Source organism: Canis aureus, chromosome X (genome assembly GCF_053574225.1).
Source record: "Canis aureus isolate CA01 chromosome X, VMU_Caureus_v.1.0, whole genome shotgun sequence".
Lineage (NCBI taxonomy): Eukaryota > Metazoa > Chordata > Mammalia > Carnivora > Canidae > Canis > Canis aureus.
Window position 1 is genome coordinate 55077152 of NC_135649.1, and position 17567 is coordinate 55094718.

The 17567-nt window shown below is 36.1% G+C and overlaps 1 protein-coding gene across 2 annotated transcripts in view; it reads right to left on the bottom strand.

Moving 5' to 3' along the window:
- Positions 1–16744: 16744 nt before the first annotated feature.
- The window catches only part of PCDH11X (protocadherin 11 X-linked), a 475627-nt gene continuing 474804 nt past the window's right edge, over positions 16745–17567 (bottom strand). For both annotated transcript variants that reach the window (XM_077890193.1, XM_077890191.1), the window contains one exon: positions 16745–17309. In XM_077890193.1, coding sequence (XP_077746319.1) covers positions 17230–17309 — 80 coding nt within the window. In that variant the 3' untranslated portion in view covers positions 16745–17229. The remainder of the gene's footprint in view (positions 17310–17567) is intronic.

The window sequence follows — 17567 nt, forward strand, 5'->3', positions numbered from 1 at the left end:
GAGGTGAGGTGTTCCTTCTAGTCATTTCGCTCAGTGCAGAGTGGCCAAAAACAAGTTGTATTGGGAAAAGGAGAAAAAGAGAGGAGAGAAAGAAGGAAAGAAAAGAGAAAAAGAAAAGGGAAAAAAGGAAGAAAAAAAAGAAAAAAGAGAAAAGGAAAAGAAAGAAAGAAAAAAAAAGGGTGGGGAAGCAAACAAATCAAAAAGCAAAAACAAAAACAAAAACAAAAACAAAAACAAAACACAAAAAAAACCCAAAAAAAACAAAAGAAAACAAACAAACAAACAAAAAACACGGGGGAGTATCTTCTGATTCTGTATACTTTAAGTCCCCTGACTTCCCCTGGAAGTGGTCTGTCTAGCTTGTCTTCTGGGGGAGGGGCCTGTTGTGCTGATTTTCAGGTATTAGCCCCTGGGGGAGCTGCTCTGCCCCCTGCCTGGCGCTGGGCTCACTGGGGGTTGTTTACCTCCTGAGGCCCCAGGAGGAACAACCACAGTGGCAGCGGCCAGCTCTGGAGCCCTGGATTCAGCTCCCGCAGTAACTACAGAGCTGTCTGTCTGCAGTGGTGTCTGCATTTAAATCTCTCTTTAAATGCTCCAGGGGCGGGGGCCGCTGATCTGCACAGCTTGGTGCTCGCTGCGCGGCAGGAGTGTCCTTGCTGTCCTTTGCCGCCCCCCCCCCGGACTCTGCCTGTCCTGTGGGGAGTGCTGGATCCTGGGCTGTGTCCCCCGGCGCCCTGGGGTCTGGGGCCTGCTCTGCTGGATTCGAGCTCCTGGAGCCGCGCAGCCCCCTCTGTGCAGAGTCGCTGCTGGAGCTGTTCCCTGCCCCACCTGGCGGGAGCGGCAGCTCTTTAGGGAGCTTGGCCATGGGATGTGGCGCACTCTCCGCCAGGGTGCGACGGGGTGCAGGTCCTCTGTTAGTGTCCCAGGGAGCCTGAGGGCATCCCCACCTCTCCTGGGATCCTGCTCCAACTCCCTGGGAGCGCCTTTCCGACCGGGAAGATTGGTGCAGATCCTGCTTCTCTGGAACAGAGCTTTCCTGTCCTGGGGGCAGTCCCCGCAGCCTTAGCCCGGCTCCTCGCGGGGCCCCTCACCTTTGGATGCCTTTTGTTCCTTTATTTCTTTTCCCCCCGTCTTTCTACCTTGATAGAGGCTGGAACTCTTCTCACTGTAGCATTCCAGCTGTTCTCTCTTTAAATCTCAGGCTGAATCCATAGATTTTCAGGATGATTTGAAAGTTATCTAGGTAATTTGTTGGGTACAGGTGACTTGGGGACCCTACTCTTCCGCCATCTTGCCCCCTCCGCTCATTTCCACCTGTATTTTACATTTCTTTCTATATCAATTAAAATACTCAAAAAGGTCAAGTTAGGTCACACTTTTTAATGAAATATTCATAGAACAAATTCATTTGTTGTGTTTTAATATTGAATTTTGGCCCTTGCACATTCTCCAATATATTTCACTTCACTCTCTAATGCTTAAATGATATGAAGATACAGTAAATAACTCTATGTTCTACTTTGTTTTATCTCCTAGAGTTTTGAGAATTTTGTGGAAAATTTTTTTAGATTTTATTTATTTATTCATGAGAGACACAGAGCGAGAGAGGCAGAGACAGAGGCAGATGGAGAAGCAGGCTCCATGCAGGGAGCCTGATGTGGGACTTGTTCCCAGGACTCCAGGATAATGCCCTGGGCCCAAAGCAGGCGCCAAACTGCTGAGCCACCCAGGCTGCCCAGAGAATTTTGTCGAATTAATGTGACTTGTTGGATTAGTTTGTATTTTGTATAACTAATTACTTGGTAATACTTAGATCAAAACAACAAAAGCTAACTTATTTTGATTGAATATTTCCTGTTGATATCATTTGACTATAGATGTTGTATACAAAGTCACATTCACCAAAATAACTTTTCCAAAGATTTTTAGTACATCTTAAATGTAAATACATCCTTGGTTAATATGAACTAGCCATATTATTTGTATTTTTAAAAATGGCACATTTAACAAATAGCAATATTGGTTAGCCATAAACATTTAAGAACATATATCATAATGTATTATTTCAATTATTTTTTATTTAATCCTGAAAATGATTCTATTCTTATAGATTTTGCAAACCACTAATAACAAATATGAGTATAATTTTTGGAGGTTTTACTGACATCTCTTTTTTTCATGCAAAACCTCTGAAGTATTTGCAAAATATCCAATATCTTCACACACATCTCTAAGTGCTTGCTGGTTACCTTGGGTTACTGACAAGTAAAATTAACTGCTGCCAACTGGAAAATTCAGAAAGGACTATTCAATGTATGCATTTATTTGTTTGTTTATTGATTGATTGATTCATGAGAGAAACAGAGAAAGAGGCAGAGACACAGGCAGAGGGAGAAGCAATCTCCTTGTGGGGAGCCTGATACAGGACTTGATCCTAGGGCCCTGGGATCATGCCCCGAGCTAAAAGCAGATTATCAACCACTGAGCCACCCAGGCTTCCCAAGGACTATTCAATTTAGATCTTAGTGTTACCAATGACAATGTGTTTACATAGCATATACATATTTTTTTAAAAATATGACTCAATTTCTTAAAAATTTAATGCTAGAAATAAGCTTGTAAACCTAAAAAGGATAAGTATATTTGAACAGTATTTGACATGTCAATTAACTAAAAGTGAAAAGTGTGTCTGGATGACTAAGCATTAATTCATCAAGTTATGATACCACTGACTTTTCCTGAGGCTACCTATACTTTAATCATGAAACAAGTACATTTAAAACAGATCTAGGGGCAGCCCAGGTGTCTCAGCAGTTTAGCGCCACCTTCAGTCCAGGGCCTGATCCTGGAGACCCAGGATCCAGTCCCACATCAGTCTCCCTGCATGGAACCTGCTTCTCCCTCTGCCTGTGTCTTTGCCTCTCTCTCTCTCTCTCTCTCTCTCTCTCTCTCTACTCTCATGAATAAATTTAAAAAATCTTAAAAAAACACAGATCTATAGGATGGTAAACATATTTTGATAGGAAGTTAATTATTTCAAATCAGTTCTCATCTTTTCCACATTGCATTTAAAACAATACTTCATAAGTGTTAGTATGGTTTCTGATAATTTAAACGTGATTTATTTTATTCCCTCAAGTCCAGTAAAGCATGAAAAGTCACGTATAAGTTGAGTGCACTGGTAGATGGCTTTGTTTTCTTATTTCCCTATATTACTCACTTGCTTACTTAGGCTTTGATTCAATTTCTCCGTAACTAGCCCCTTTCCCATGAACTCTCTATTTTCAGATAGTTTAAAAAATATTTAAAAAAATATTGCCATATTCTCTTATGATATTAGTAACAGTGTACCGATTCATCTAAGACTTACTTAAATATTTTTAAAAGATATTTATTAACCTTTTCATTCAGCAAGTTGATTTATTTTCTACAAAATGTCTGAGGAACAGAACACTGAGTTCATGAGAAAATAGGTAAGTAAGAAAAGACAAAATGAATGTTGTGATAGAAATATATGTATAAGGAAAACATGTTCACAAGATCAAAGTGTGATATTTTGAATGGTGTATATTCAAATACTGAGTCACCTGGAAGCCATATAGGTATTTGTCAAAGGGGCTTTCTAGGACCTTTATCATAATAGTTTATGAATTAAGACTCCTTACTAACAATTATTTTAACTGTGACTAGGATAGAACCTTGCTAAAACTGATTAAAAGCTACAGTGATGCAAATGTTATACAAATAGTAAATGGCTATTTTGGAAGTAAAATTATGGCTATGGAAATGCAGTACTGCTATATATCCAAAGTATTAAGCATTCTAGTTAAAGAATTCAGACTTGTCCAAACATCAAGCACTGCCTAGAGTAAATTTTAAAATATTCTGTTGAAGTGTCTAGTCTTCATGATTTACATTCCTTTGGTTATATCAGAATCATAGTACCATCACATGCAAGAAAATATTGGGCATTCCACTGCCAAAATTTCAAGTCAATTTGGAAATAAGTAAGGTTAAAAAAACTCTTTCTCTTCATAATAAACCTAATGTTTTTATCTGAATGCTTAAGGATCATCATGATAGATCCTACATAAATATCTAAAACAGATGCTAATGGTCAAACATTTATTCTACTTTTTTATACTTTATGCATGAATTAAAGAATCCTTTCCACCTCAATGTCTCGTCTCGGCCTTATACATTTCTTTAAAAATGTAGTTGACCATAAAAAAAATGAAATCTTGCTATTTGCAATGACATGGATGGGGCTACAGTGTATCATGCTAAGTGAAATAAGTCAGTTAGAGAAAGCCAAGTAGCATATGATCTCACTCTTATGTGGAATTTAAGAAAGAAAGCAGATCAACATATGGGAATGGGTAAAGAAAAAAAGGGAGAGAGGGAAACAAACCAAAAGAGACTCTTAACCATAGAGAACAAACTGAGGCTTGATGGAGGAAGGTGGATGGGGGGTGGGATTGACGGATGATGGGTATGAAAGAGGGCATATGTTATAATGAGCACTGGGTGTTGTATGTAAGTGATGAGTCACTGAATTCTACTCCAGAAAACAATGTTGCACTGCATGTTCACTAACTAGTTGTAAAACTAGATAGTCTCTAAATTCCTCTCTGACGCTAATAGCATGGCTTTTTAAAAAAATAAGGCTTCTACCTTGTGTCAGGTATTATGCTAAGCATTGCAGAAACAAAGAAAAATGTCACAAGCACCCTGCCATTAAGGCTCTGATATTCAAATGGAGAATACACATATGTAAAAAAATAACTTCTACTAGAATGTGCTAATTCAAGAATAGATGTATTTTTGAGGGCCAAAGAAATGAAAGAAAGTCTTATACAGTATAGGAAGTTTGGTTGAAAGTGGGATATTGACAGTAAGAAGGGCTATCCTACAGAAAAGTGCTAAGGCAGGAAAGTAAGTATCCTTTGCAGGACTATCTGTAGTTTATACTTGGAGACTAAGACACACAAGAATAGAGAGATGACTCTCATAGAATGTATGCAGGGGCATATTATAAGACATATGAAGGTAGTTCTATCATTCTTTGTTGGCATTAAGGAATTATTGAAAAACTAATAACAGAGAAGTGCTTTAGGATAAAGAGTAGCTAGTTTATCTGAAATGGAGGATTATTGAACGGGCGGTAGTTGTATATTCATGTTTGAACTGTGTAACTGATATAGACACTTCTGATTCTAAATTTTATAGTTTTTAAGCTAGACTGAATCCAGATTCTAGAGCATATTGAATGCTAAGCTAAATTTGAGTATTTAGATATAGGTAATGCAAGGACTTTAGCTGATTCTAATTCAAGGGCAGTAACATAAATAAAATCATGACATAAAAATATTTTTATTTTTCTTAATATATACAAAACAGTGAAAAGTTGAATTCAAAATGCCCTTGTTTTTTAATAATTAAAGTGCAATACTTAAAAGTAATACTATATTTTGATGAATTCCCAGGCCATTTAAGTTTAACTAAATTTAATTTCTTTTGCTGCTGGGGGAACTTTGGTTGAAAATGTTGAGAAGAATTAGGATAGCTGATCTCTAAGGTATATTCCACCTTTAAAATAAATTGTTCTGAGGTAGGGAAGCTGAAGGGACTCCATTTTAGAAAAACTCCATTTCTGCTAGGACCCATTTAATCATGTTATATCATTTTGCATCCAAATAAAAACCAAATAATCTATGTTCCCACACCAAGGGGAAACAAGAAAATTAATCTTTCTCTGAGTTTTGTCCTAGGCCCTCCTGATAACATCTAAGAAGAACCAGATCCAAAACATGTCCCAGGACATTAACTTTGAACAAACCTTGGCTGACCCTGACATCAATACTCTTATCTTCAATGATATATAAAGTAAAATCTATTATTCACCTGTCACTTGCCTCTGATCAGACCCTATCCTGGACTTCTGAAGCAACATGTACCTTGGACCATTTTCCAATATAAACCCATAAACCTTTCACTATTATTTATATTCCCCAAATGAATGATAGTGAAAGGGAATATAAGGGAAGGGAGAAGAAATGTGTGGAAAATATCAGAAAGGGAGACAGAACATAAAGACTCCTAACTCTGGGAAACGAACTAGGGGCGGTGGAAGGGGAGGAGGCTGGGGGGTGGGGGTAAATGGGTGATGGGCACTGAGGGGGGCACTTGACGGGATGAGCACTGGGTATTATTCTGTATGTCGGTAAATTGAACACCAATAAAAAATAAATTTATTATAAAAAATAAAAATAAAAAATAAAAATAAATCCATAAACCTAAGCTATGGCAAGACCCATTCTCCTTTCCCTTCTGAGTCTCCCAAACATTCTGTCTGCTATTCAGTACCTATTTCTTACAGTATTCAATAAACTCTACTTTCACTTTCTCCAGCTTGTCTTTATTTTCTATAGTGTATGTAACCAAAAACCTTCTTGGCTGATCCTGCAGCATCCCCCCTCCTCCTCCACCAGGTCCTTTGACCTATTATGCCTGCATCAGTTCTCTGGTTGCAGGACTCTTTCTTGGTTGTCTAACAGTGAGGACCTAGTGCTTGAACACACTGGGATAAAATTGACTCTGGAACAAAAAAGAAATATTTCTAATAATGATAGAGATATTGAATTTATCAAACTCTTATTCTTCATTTTTTGTTACTTCTGCAACTCATACATATTCTCAATTCTGAGTAATGTAAAAGGTGGCTTTGGCTATTAATCTATAAATCTAGATAATTATACTAAATCGATCATACTTTTTAGGTAATGATGTGTTTGAAAAGGAATCTAGATATTTGAAGAAAATATTTAATGTATAACAACAGACAATATGTTAAACCTATACTTAGCACATTTAATTCTTTTAAAAACTATATGCTGCATTGTTAGTGCTATGCTTGCTTCTCTTTTCATTGATATTTTAATGACATGATTTTGTTTCATTTGTTCCAAAGCAAAGATGTTGTAAGGATTCAAAACATATTGTCTGGGGTGCCTGGGGGGCTTGGTCGGTTGAGTGTCTTCCTTTGACTCAGGTCACAAACCCAGAGTACTGGGATCGAGCCCGCATTGGGCTCCCTGCTCAGTAGGGAGCCTGTTCCTCCCCCTGCTCATGCTCTCTCTCTCTCTCTCCCTCTCTCACTCTCTTTCTCTCAAATGAATAAATAAAATCTTAAAAAAATATATTGTCCCAAGATATGCTAGCTTAGCATGCAGATTATTGTGAGCTGAAAACCATGAAGGCCCAGAAACCTCAGGAAGAGACTTTGACCTGTCCCTTAACTGCCAAAAAATTTAGATAGAAGACTGGTTCCAGGAGGGTAGCTATCATCGTAGATAACTACAGTATAATATGAACTAGGTATGGTAGACAGGGAGGAATCTAGCAAAGTCTGTTTATTGAAATCCCTCTTTGTGTCTCATTGTTTCTATATAATCCAGCAGATTTTTTTTTTACCAAATATTTAATTTTATTCATCTTCCTATGAATTTTTTTCCTTCCCTTTGGAGTCCCAGGCCCCTACTCCCTTCTCCTTCAGATGGCATATAAGTCTCAATTACCTGACTGCATGTTGGCCTCATATTTTTATGGGTCCTCCATGCATACATGGTTAAATTAGATTTTCTCCTATTAATTCAACTCATGTCAATTTAATTCTTAACCAGCCAAATGCATCTTGAAGGTAAAGAAAATTTCTTCCTTCCTAATACTGTCTTAGTAAGAAGAAGCAAATTAAATGAAATAAAAATCCACTTCATGCTCAAGATAAAATAAGATAATGCATATGAACATCTATATAAACTATAAATGACCACTCTAAGTAAGGCAATGTCAGTCATCAAACGAAATTTGAATTAGAAAAATAAAGTCAAAAAAAAAAAAAGAAAAATAAAGTCAAATACATGTGTGTATTTGTCTGTGTGTGTATATATGATTTCTGAATTGAATATTACTGTGAGATTTACTAATTACAGCTTTGCATTCCTCATTAAGTACTGAGGGCAGTATTGTGGATGTCTATGTCTTTGTACTTTGTAAGGACACACGAGTATTTTTAAATATTTAGTTCTATTGTCAAATATACGTGGTATGTGTTTTAAAATATTGAGTGGTACATTTTAACATTTTAATTAATTTAATCAATTACATTCTTTCCCTACACATTAAAGATATGGATTATGGAGTTTGGGGAAGATGGCAAAGGAGGATTCAAGCCCCACTTTGTACCATAAACACAACTAGATACCTATCAAATAATCCCAAATACCCAAAAGTAGACCTGAAGACAGACATAACAAATGCCACAATCAGCGGTAGAAAAGATGGCATGTCAAAGAAGGTAGTAAGTGCAGACACATTATTTGGGAGAGAAATGAATCATGGCCACTGAAGTTCGAGGAAGCTGCAGTCACAGAGATGGGTGAGAGACTGACTAACACAGAGGAATGCACAGGGGAAAAAAATCCCCATGATAACTGGCGTGGAAAGTAAAAGGGGCTGAATTTCATGAGTTCTGGCAATCAGCAGGGCTTAAAGTCTGGGGTTTTACAGTCAGCAGACTCGGCAGGGATGGAGCCCAGAGGCATTGTGCTGCTCTTGGAGAGAAGACAGGCAAACAGCCCACAAATATACAGCAAAGAAATAGCAATCTGAAGAGCATCTGGGGCACACAGTGGGGAGGTTATTTGCTTATCTAGGAACCTGTCCCAGAGACATATCATTAATGGAGAGATCCTTTTGGGAACACAGGGACTGACAGATGCCATTTCCCTCCCCAGCACCTCAGCATAGACACAGAGCTACCTGTGGGCATCAGGACAGCACCAACACTCTATACCAAACTTGACTCACCCCCTCATGGTCCACTTAAACTGCCTTTCCAAGTCACACTTGCCTTAGCCCCAGTGCACTAGGCCCTCTCCCCCAGAAGATCAGCCCAAAACCATGCCCACACTTTACCTTCCAAAGGGGAGCTTTGCAGGGCTTTGGTTCCAGTGGTGGCAACAGCACCCATTTCAGAAGTAGACCAGAGCACACATAGTTACCACAGGTCACATTCAGGGACCAACCACTTCCCATGACAGACAAAGAGAGCTTATTCAAGTGATTGCCATAAAGGTTAAAGTAGCCAGGAAAAAACATCATAGCACATACAACACACATTGGAGACACTCTTGGAAGTGCCAGAACCTGGGGAATAGGGAATATTACACACCAGGGCAGTATAGGTCCTCTTCTTCTTAAGACCATTACCCTCAAGAACAGGAAATGTGGGGATCCCTGGGTGGTGCAGCGGTTTAGCGCCTGCCTTTGGCCCAGGGCGCGATCCTGGAGACCCAGGATCTAATCCCACGTCAGGCTCCCGGTGCATGGAGCCTGCTTCTCCCTCTGCCTATGTCTCTGCCTCTCTCTCTCTCTCTCTCTGTGTGTGACTATCATAAATAAATGAAAAAAAAATTAAAAAAAAAAAGAACAGGAAATGTAGCTGACTTAACACACATGAACAGATATAGAAACTTAGAGGAAATGAGAAGAAAAAGGAATTTTCCCCAAATGAATTAACAGAACAAAGCCACAGCCAGAGGTTGAAGTGAAACAACTATAAGTAGATGCCTGATGAAGTATTTAAAGCAGTGATCATAAGGGTATTCACTAGTCTTCAGAAAAGAGAGGAAAACATCAGTGAGATAAAGCATAGAAACAACAAAAAAAATCAGAGATGAAGAGTGAAATAGTGATACAATAAACATCAATAAACATATACATACTGGTACAATAAACATCAGCCTGGAAGATTCAGAGGAATGAACTAACTACCCAGAAGACAGAGTAATGGAAAGTAATCAAGCTGAACAAAAGAGAGACAAGTATGCAAAATCAGAAGAGACATAGTTAAATCAGTGACAACATCATATGTAAAAACATTCATATTATAGGAGTCCCAGAAGGAGAGAGAGAAATGGAGGCAGAAAATTTATTTGATGAGATAATAGTTGAAAACTTCCCTGATCTGGGGAAAGAAACAGATATGCATATCCAGAAGCACAGAGAATCCCCAATAAAATCAACAAAAGCATAGCCACAAAACATATTGTAATTAAATTGGCAAAATACAGTGATAAAGAAAAATTAAAGGCAACAAGACAAAATATGAGAGTAGCATACACGGGAAATCCCATAAAGCTAAAAGGAGATTTTTCAGCACATACTTTGCAAGCCAGAAAGGAGTGGCATTATATAAACCTACTGCCACGAATATCCTACATAGCAAGGCTATCATTCAGAACAAAAGGAGAAATAAAGAATTTCCCAGAAAAACAAAAAAATAAAGTAGTTCATGACACTAAAGCAGCCCATCAAGAAATATTAAGGGCAATGTTTGAGTGGAAAGGAGAGAACAAAAGTGACAGTGTGTAGGTAAGAAAATAAAAACAGTAAAAATGAATGTTTTTGCAAAAAAATCAGCTAAGAAACTCATAAAATAAGGGAATGTAAAATATTACAGCATATATCTAAAGAGTGGGGAAGAGAGGAATGAAGAATAATTTCAAGCTTAAACAACCATCAACTTAATATAATATAGACTACTGTATGTATAATATGTTATATACAAGGCTAACTGTAACCACAAATCACAAACCACCAAAAAAAAGTATACAAAATATAAAGAGAAAGAAATAAAATATATCACTACAGAAAACCAACAAACCATAAGAAAGAGAAAGACGGGGCAGCCCGGGTGGCTCAGCGGTTTAGCACCTGCCTTCAGCCTGGGGCGTGATCCTGGAGTCCCAGGATCGAGTCCCACATCGGGCTCCCTGCATGGAGCCTGCTCCTTCCTCTGCCTGTGTCTCTGCCTCTGTCTCTCTCTGTCTCTATGTCTCAAGAATAAATAAATTAAATCTATAAAAAAAAGAAAGAGAAAGACAAGAAAGGATCAGTGAAAATATTCAGAAGTAACCACAAAACATAATAAAATGGCAATAAATCCATATTTGTCACTAATTACTGTAAATGTAAATGGATTAAATGCTTCCATTAAAAAACATAGAGTGAAAGAATGGATTAAAAACAAGCCCTATGTATATTCTACTTACAAAAGAATCATTTTAGCTCTAAATACACCTGCAGACTGAAAGTGAGAAGATAAATATCTATCATGCAAATGGATGTCAAAAGAAAGCCAAAGTAGCAATACCTATATCAGAAAAAATTGACATTAAAACAAAGATGGTAACAAGAGTCAAAGTAGAACCCTCTATAAATCATACGGGGGTACAAGCTCACAAGAATACATAACAATTGTAAAGATATATGCATCCAACATAGGAGCACCCAAATACATGAAACAGTAAATAAAAAATATAAAGGAACTAATCAATAAAAATACACCAATGGTAGAGGACTTTAACACCACACTTCCATAAGTGAACAAGTCATCTAAGCAGAAAACAAACAGAAGTCACACCATGCATCTTTTCTGACCACAATGCTAGGAAACTAGAAATCAACAAGAAGAAAAATTCTACAAGGACCACAAATACATAGAGGTTAATTAACATGCTATTGCTATTAAACATTGAAAAGATCAAAAGGAAATAAAAGAAGAAATTAAAAAGTACATGGAAACAAATGAAAATGAAAACACAATGTTCAAAATCTTTGAAATGCAGCAAAGGCAATTCTAAGGAAGTTTATACCAATACATCTGTATAACAAGAAGCAAGATGAGGCTCAAATAAACAACCTAAACTTACCCCAAACGTGTTGGAACAAAAACAGCAACAAAAACCTAAAACCAGCAGAAGGAAAGAAATAATAAATATGATAACAGAAATAAATGATATAGAAACTAAAAACAAAACAAAACAAGAAAAAAACCCAACCAACAACCAATAGAATAAATCAATGAAGCCATGAGCTGCTTCTTTGAAAGAATCAATAAGATAAACTTCTAGCCAGATGTCTCAAGAGAAAAAGTGAAAAGACTCAAATAAATAAAATAAAAAATGAAAGAGTGGAAATAACAATCAATATCACAGAAATACAGACGAGTATAAGAGAATAAATAAAATAAAAAAATGAAACCGTGAAAATAACTATCAACACCACAGAAATTGCAAATCAATACTATAATGGAATATCATCTCACACCTGTCAGAAAGGCTAAAATCAACACAATAAACAACGGGTTTTGGCAAGGATGTACAGAAAGCGAAACCCTCTTGCACTGTTGGTGAAAATGCAAACTGGTGCTGCCACTGTGGAAAACAGTATGGAATTTCCTCAAAAAGTTAAAAATAGACCTACCCTACAATCCAATGATTGCACTATTGTACTTACCCAAAGAATACAAAAACACCAATTCAAAGTCATATATACATTCTGACGTTTTAGCAGCATAATCAACAATAGCCAAATTATGGAAATAATCCAAGTAGTCATCAACTGATGAATGGATAAGGAAGATATATATATATATATATATATATATATATATATATATATATATATAAAATGGAAGAATTTAACTCTTAATGTCAGTGAAAGAAATGAAGAAATGCAGTTTTACAAATCTCCTTATCTGTTAGAGTAAATATATCTTATGTGGTAATATATTAGTTATCTTTGTAACCAATAATTGGTTCTGATAAAAGTGAAACAATGTACATATCAATATTCATATCATTATGACTTTTCTTTCCACTCTCTCCCTTGGAGTATATCAGAAGGTTAATGGCCTTTTTATTCTAGGCTACCACAACAAAGCATGCTTTTAGATAACAGAATGGCAAAGTATGCTGATACACACTTTATAGTATGCACTAAACTTTCTATCCACTTCTAGGAGTCATGAAATATGGGTACAGTTAGTAGAAAGAGGTGACAGTATACTCTGTCTGGGCTTTGAGGAGTATGAGTCTGGATATGGACATTATAGTAGTCTGGGCTATCAGTAAAGACACATCATTTAAATTGATTCTAAAAATGTCTTTAATACACATTTTCCTTACTTTTAAAAATTGTTAGCATTATTAACTCACACCAACAAATTTTCCTCATTAAAGGTATTTGTGGAACTTGATATTCAGGAAAGATTTGACTAAGGCCTTTAAAATGAGTTTCTGAAAATCTATTCTTTTTAACTGAATGTACCCAACCCTTTGAAATAAAATAAAATTATATGACTGGATTAAACGTTAAGATTTCTCCAATGGTAACTGTTCACATAAGACAATTGCAAAATGGGGAAGAAAACATAAAACAAAGGAAAAAATCAAAGCAAAATCCACATAGTGCTGAAATTTCAGTGTACTTTTTAGCTAACTAAATACAACATAGCTTAAACAGTTTTTCTAGACCACTATTTAGAGAAAATAAATCTAGGCAAAGTATTTTTCCGTACTTTTTGTTAAACATAGCCAATCATTTTTCTTCTGTTCTCCAAGACCTGTGTTCTTCATAGAACTCATTTTGGAGGAAATATAGTTTTATTTTCTCCAAGAGTAAATTATGCACCTAAAAAAAGCTAATATCTTAAATTAATACACTCCTTTAAGACATTTTGCTATCTTAACTAACCAGTTTATAGGAAAAAATGAAATTTATGGAATCATGCCAAAAAAGGAATTTATACCTGCTTGAAAATCAAGGTTTTATTCCAATTACTTATGGAGGCCATAGTGAAGAAGGTGGCCCTCCAAACCTACTAGCTTTATCCAAGAAATAAATAAAATTATCAGAAGACTGTTTCTTTTTAATTTTCCTTATTTATTTTCCTCTTTTATTCAATTTTCTGTTAACATGAAGACAGTGGGAGTTCTTGGAGGAATGACATACTCTGCCTGTCTCAGTATTTGTTATTAGGCTGCAAGTTGTAAGGAAATTTAATTTTATCTACATTTGTTTTTGCCTTTATTCTGCAGGTCATTCCCTCCTGAACAATTTTGACCCTTAAATCTTTAAGGTTGTTGAGGGTGGAAGTTCTTATCTTGTAATTTCTTCCTGCTGAATAGGGGCATAGAGATGTCTCTCCTTTAGAGGGTCAACATTGGTCAGTTTGGGAACTTATATAGAGGAATTAACAAAGGCAGAGGCAGCTGAATCCAAGATAGGCAATATAAATTAACTTATTTGAGGAGAAAAGATCATCCATCAGTTTGAAGTTATGGCAGGAAAGGAGTCTTGGCACCAGGCAGGGAGATACAAAAAAAAAAAAATCTAAAAGTTATTATTATGAGAAAAATAAGCCCAATAAAAAAGGCCTTTGATGACTAAAATTTTCTTCCAGACCCTTTTTGTCATTTGAAGATAAGTTTGAGGTCTTCCACAGGTTCACAGAAATAGGAAGTCACATTAGCTTCTATAATAGATTCTTGTGGGGAAAGTACAGGTTTAATTCTTGATATATGAATGATGCGCAATGTCCTAATTTTGTGGCAGTGGGAGTACATAATAGAACATGGTACTGGCCCTTCCATTTTGGAGTTGAATCCTCTGCTGTGTTAGACTTCCAATCCTTTAAATAAACCATATCTCCTGGGTTTATGTAAGTTCAGCAAGAATAGTGGTTGATCATACAGATCTTTCAAAATCTACTTTGCTGGAACTTTTTATAAGGAATATCTAGATTGAACTTTTAGTAGCCTCTCTAGGCCAGAAGCTAAGCCAAATACTTTCCATTAGACATTCCTGCAATACCTGTAGATTTTGGTGAATTCCTCTTCTTGAGGTCCCTAAAATATTTTGAGGTTCTTTCACCTTCCAGGAAGTGAAATTCTTCATTCATCTGGTAAGACTGCTGGGAACTCTGTAAGCAAGGCATCAGGCAAATATTTCCAAGGGACTCTATTGGCTTCATGCTTCATAAAGTCAACCTTAGTTCCTTAAAGCTGTCTGGTAATATCAGAGTCTATGCATGTCTGTCAAATATGACAAGTCAAAAGCCTTGGTAAAATAACCAATGTTTTCAATGGTGTCCTGCTACAAGAAAAATAGATTCTTACTAAACTCAAGCAAACAATTGTAATTGACATGGAAGAAAGAACACTGAGTTTTTGAATTTCAGAGGATTCAGGTAGAGAGAAAAAGTAAATGCTTCCATTTGTTCACAAAGGAATATTTTATCATATTTTTGTAAATCATGGATATCTTAAGGGCAAATTTCCTTAATCTAGAAGAGCAAATATTAGAGAAACAGCAATGTTTCAAACATGACTCCCCAAAACTATAATCATCTTCCTTAGTTCACTTAGTTTTATATTACTAATTCTTGTTTAGTTTAAATGCAGATGTTTTTAGTTATTTCTGGAAATTCTTACCAATTTAGTTTTTTTTATTTTAGAGATATCAAAACCCTGTATTTTTCAAAAGCCCTTTTTTATAAATCTCCTTGAAGATGAAATATGTTTTGTAAGACAATAAGAACAATAACTATAAAGGACAAAACACTCAAAAATGGACATGGTTAAAGATTTGATATGAGAGTTCATTATAATATACCTAGCAAGGAAATCTGGTTATTTCTGTGACATGTAATACTTCAATAATCAGAATATCAAGTGATGGCCTTATAACAAAACATAGCATACCAAGTAAACAGGCCTAATAAGTCAAAGAGACTTCATTTATAATTAAAATCTCGGAGAGGCTTGTTAAAAACCTCAAAACACCTTAGAAAGGACATGTCTAAATAGTATTACAGATCATTACAAAACTTAAAAGTTAATAATTTATTTAACCAAGGTGGCAGTAAGAGTTTCCAAAGGTAAACAGGTAGGGTTATACAGTTGTTAGCAAAATTTAGTTCCTTTAAAATTGAGTTTTACCTATCTTAAGTAATCAAAAACCCAATAAAGACAAAACATAAGTTTTGGTTTCCAGGCAGACAAAAGAGAGAAAAAAGATAACTCTGTTTACATTATATTAACAAGAGCAGACGAACAATCCAAGAAAATTTTGTCTTTTTTTTTAACAGAGAGAAAAAGCAGAATTAGCATCTTATACCAGTGTACTTCCAGAATCCATTCATTTCAATATTAGTCCTGACCACATATAGAAAATTCTGTTCCAAAGATCTCCATTTATAAACCTTCTACAACTTTTTCATTTCAGTTATTTCCATCAGTCTTAATTACATCTAACAGATGAATTTTAACTCTTAGAAACCTTAGTCTCCAGTGAAAACTAAGTATTAACCAATTGTGAACTGTTATACCAGAATTCTTTAGATTTGAAATTTATAAATACATTTCATAATTTAAGGAAAAATTTTTTCCTGTAGTACAATCTTGCAATAAAGCACAGAGCATGTTTACCAACAGAGCGAAGTATCCTCAGCTTCTCTGCAATATGAAGCCTAAAGCACAAACCTACATTCAGAAACCAATGTTCCAGTATCTCATCTAATTTAGAAAAGACTTAGATATCCAATCAATTAAACTCAATTTATTATCCAAGCAAAAATTTAAAGTTTCAGGTTACCAAAGTCTTTGAAAGCTATCTTAAAAACTACACATGATAACTTTGAGACATTTTTTTTTGTTTTTTGGGGTTTTTTAATATTTTTATTATTTTTTATTATTTTTTATTGGAGTTCAATTTGCCAACATATAGTGTAACACCCAGTGCTCATCCCATCAAGTGCCCCCCTCAGTGCCCATCACCCAGTCACTCCCACCCCCCGCCCACCTCCCTTTCCACCACCCCTTGTTCATTTCCCAGAGTTAGGAGTCTCTCATGTTCTGTCTCCCTCTCTGATATTTTCCACTCATTTTCTCTCCTTTATTCCCTTCCACTATTTTTTTATATTCTCCAAATGAATGAGACCATATAATGTTTGTCCTTCTCCGATTGACTTATTTCACTCAGCATAATGCCCTCCAGTTTCATATTTTTTTATTGGAGTTCAATGAGACAGACAAAATTAACCATCATTTTAAGTCATTTTGCTATCATATTGTAATAGAGATAACAGGAGCTTATTTGACCATTTAGTAAACCTTGGTAGAATAAAGTTTCATGTTTAATGCTGATAACTCTAAAGACATGTGTATCTAAAAGAAGCCAAAGAACTTATATCAATTTAAATATAGAATATGTTTCACCTGGGTCCACTTAAAAGTCATTCAATTTGTTCCCCATTGTTAATTTTTACCTGGAGAACTGATGGGGAAATCTGAAGTGAGTAGTATAAGTCCAAGGGAGTGCTCGTCACTTCGTGACAGCAAGGGTAGGAGGAGCCAATGGAGGAGCACCCAGGATGGTACAGGAGCCAGTTATGCAGGCCACACCTAAGGTTGTGCAGAAACAAGAGGAGGGGGAGGCAGAAGAGGTGAGGTGCTGCCAGCAAGGCTAGAAGTAGACAAAAGCCTAGAGGGCAGAGAAAGAGGATTCCCAGTCCTAAAGGTTGTCATCTCAGATGAGCAGACACACGTTTGTTTGTTTGTTTGTTTCCCACCAACAAATGAAAATAGGCAGTCCATGTTGAGACAGCGAAGACAGGGAACTTTCTCAAAACAAAAGGAATTTTGACAGCTGCTTGGAAATAT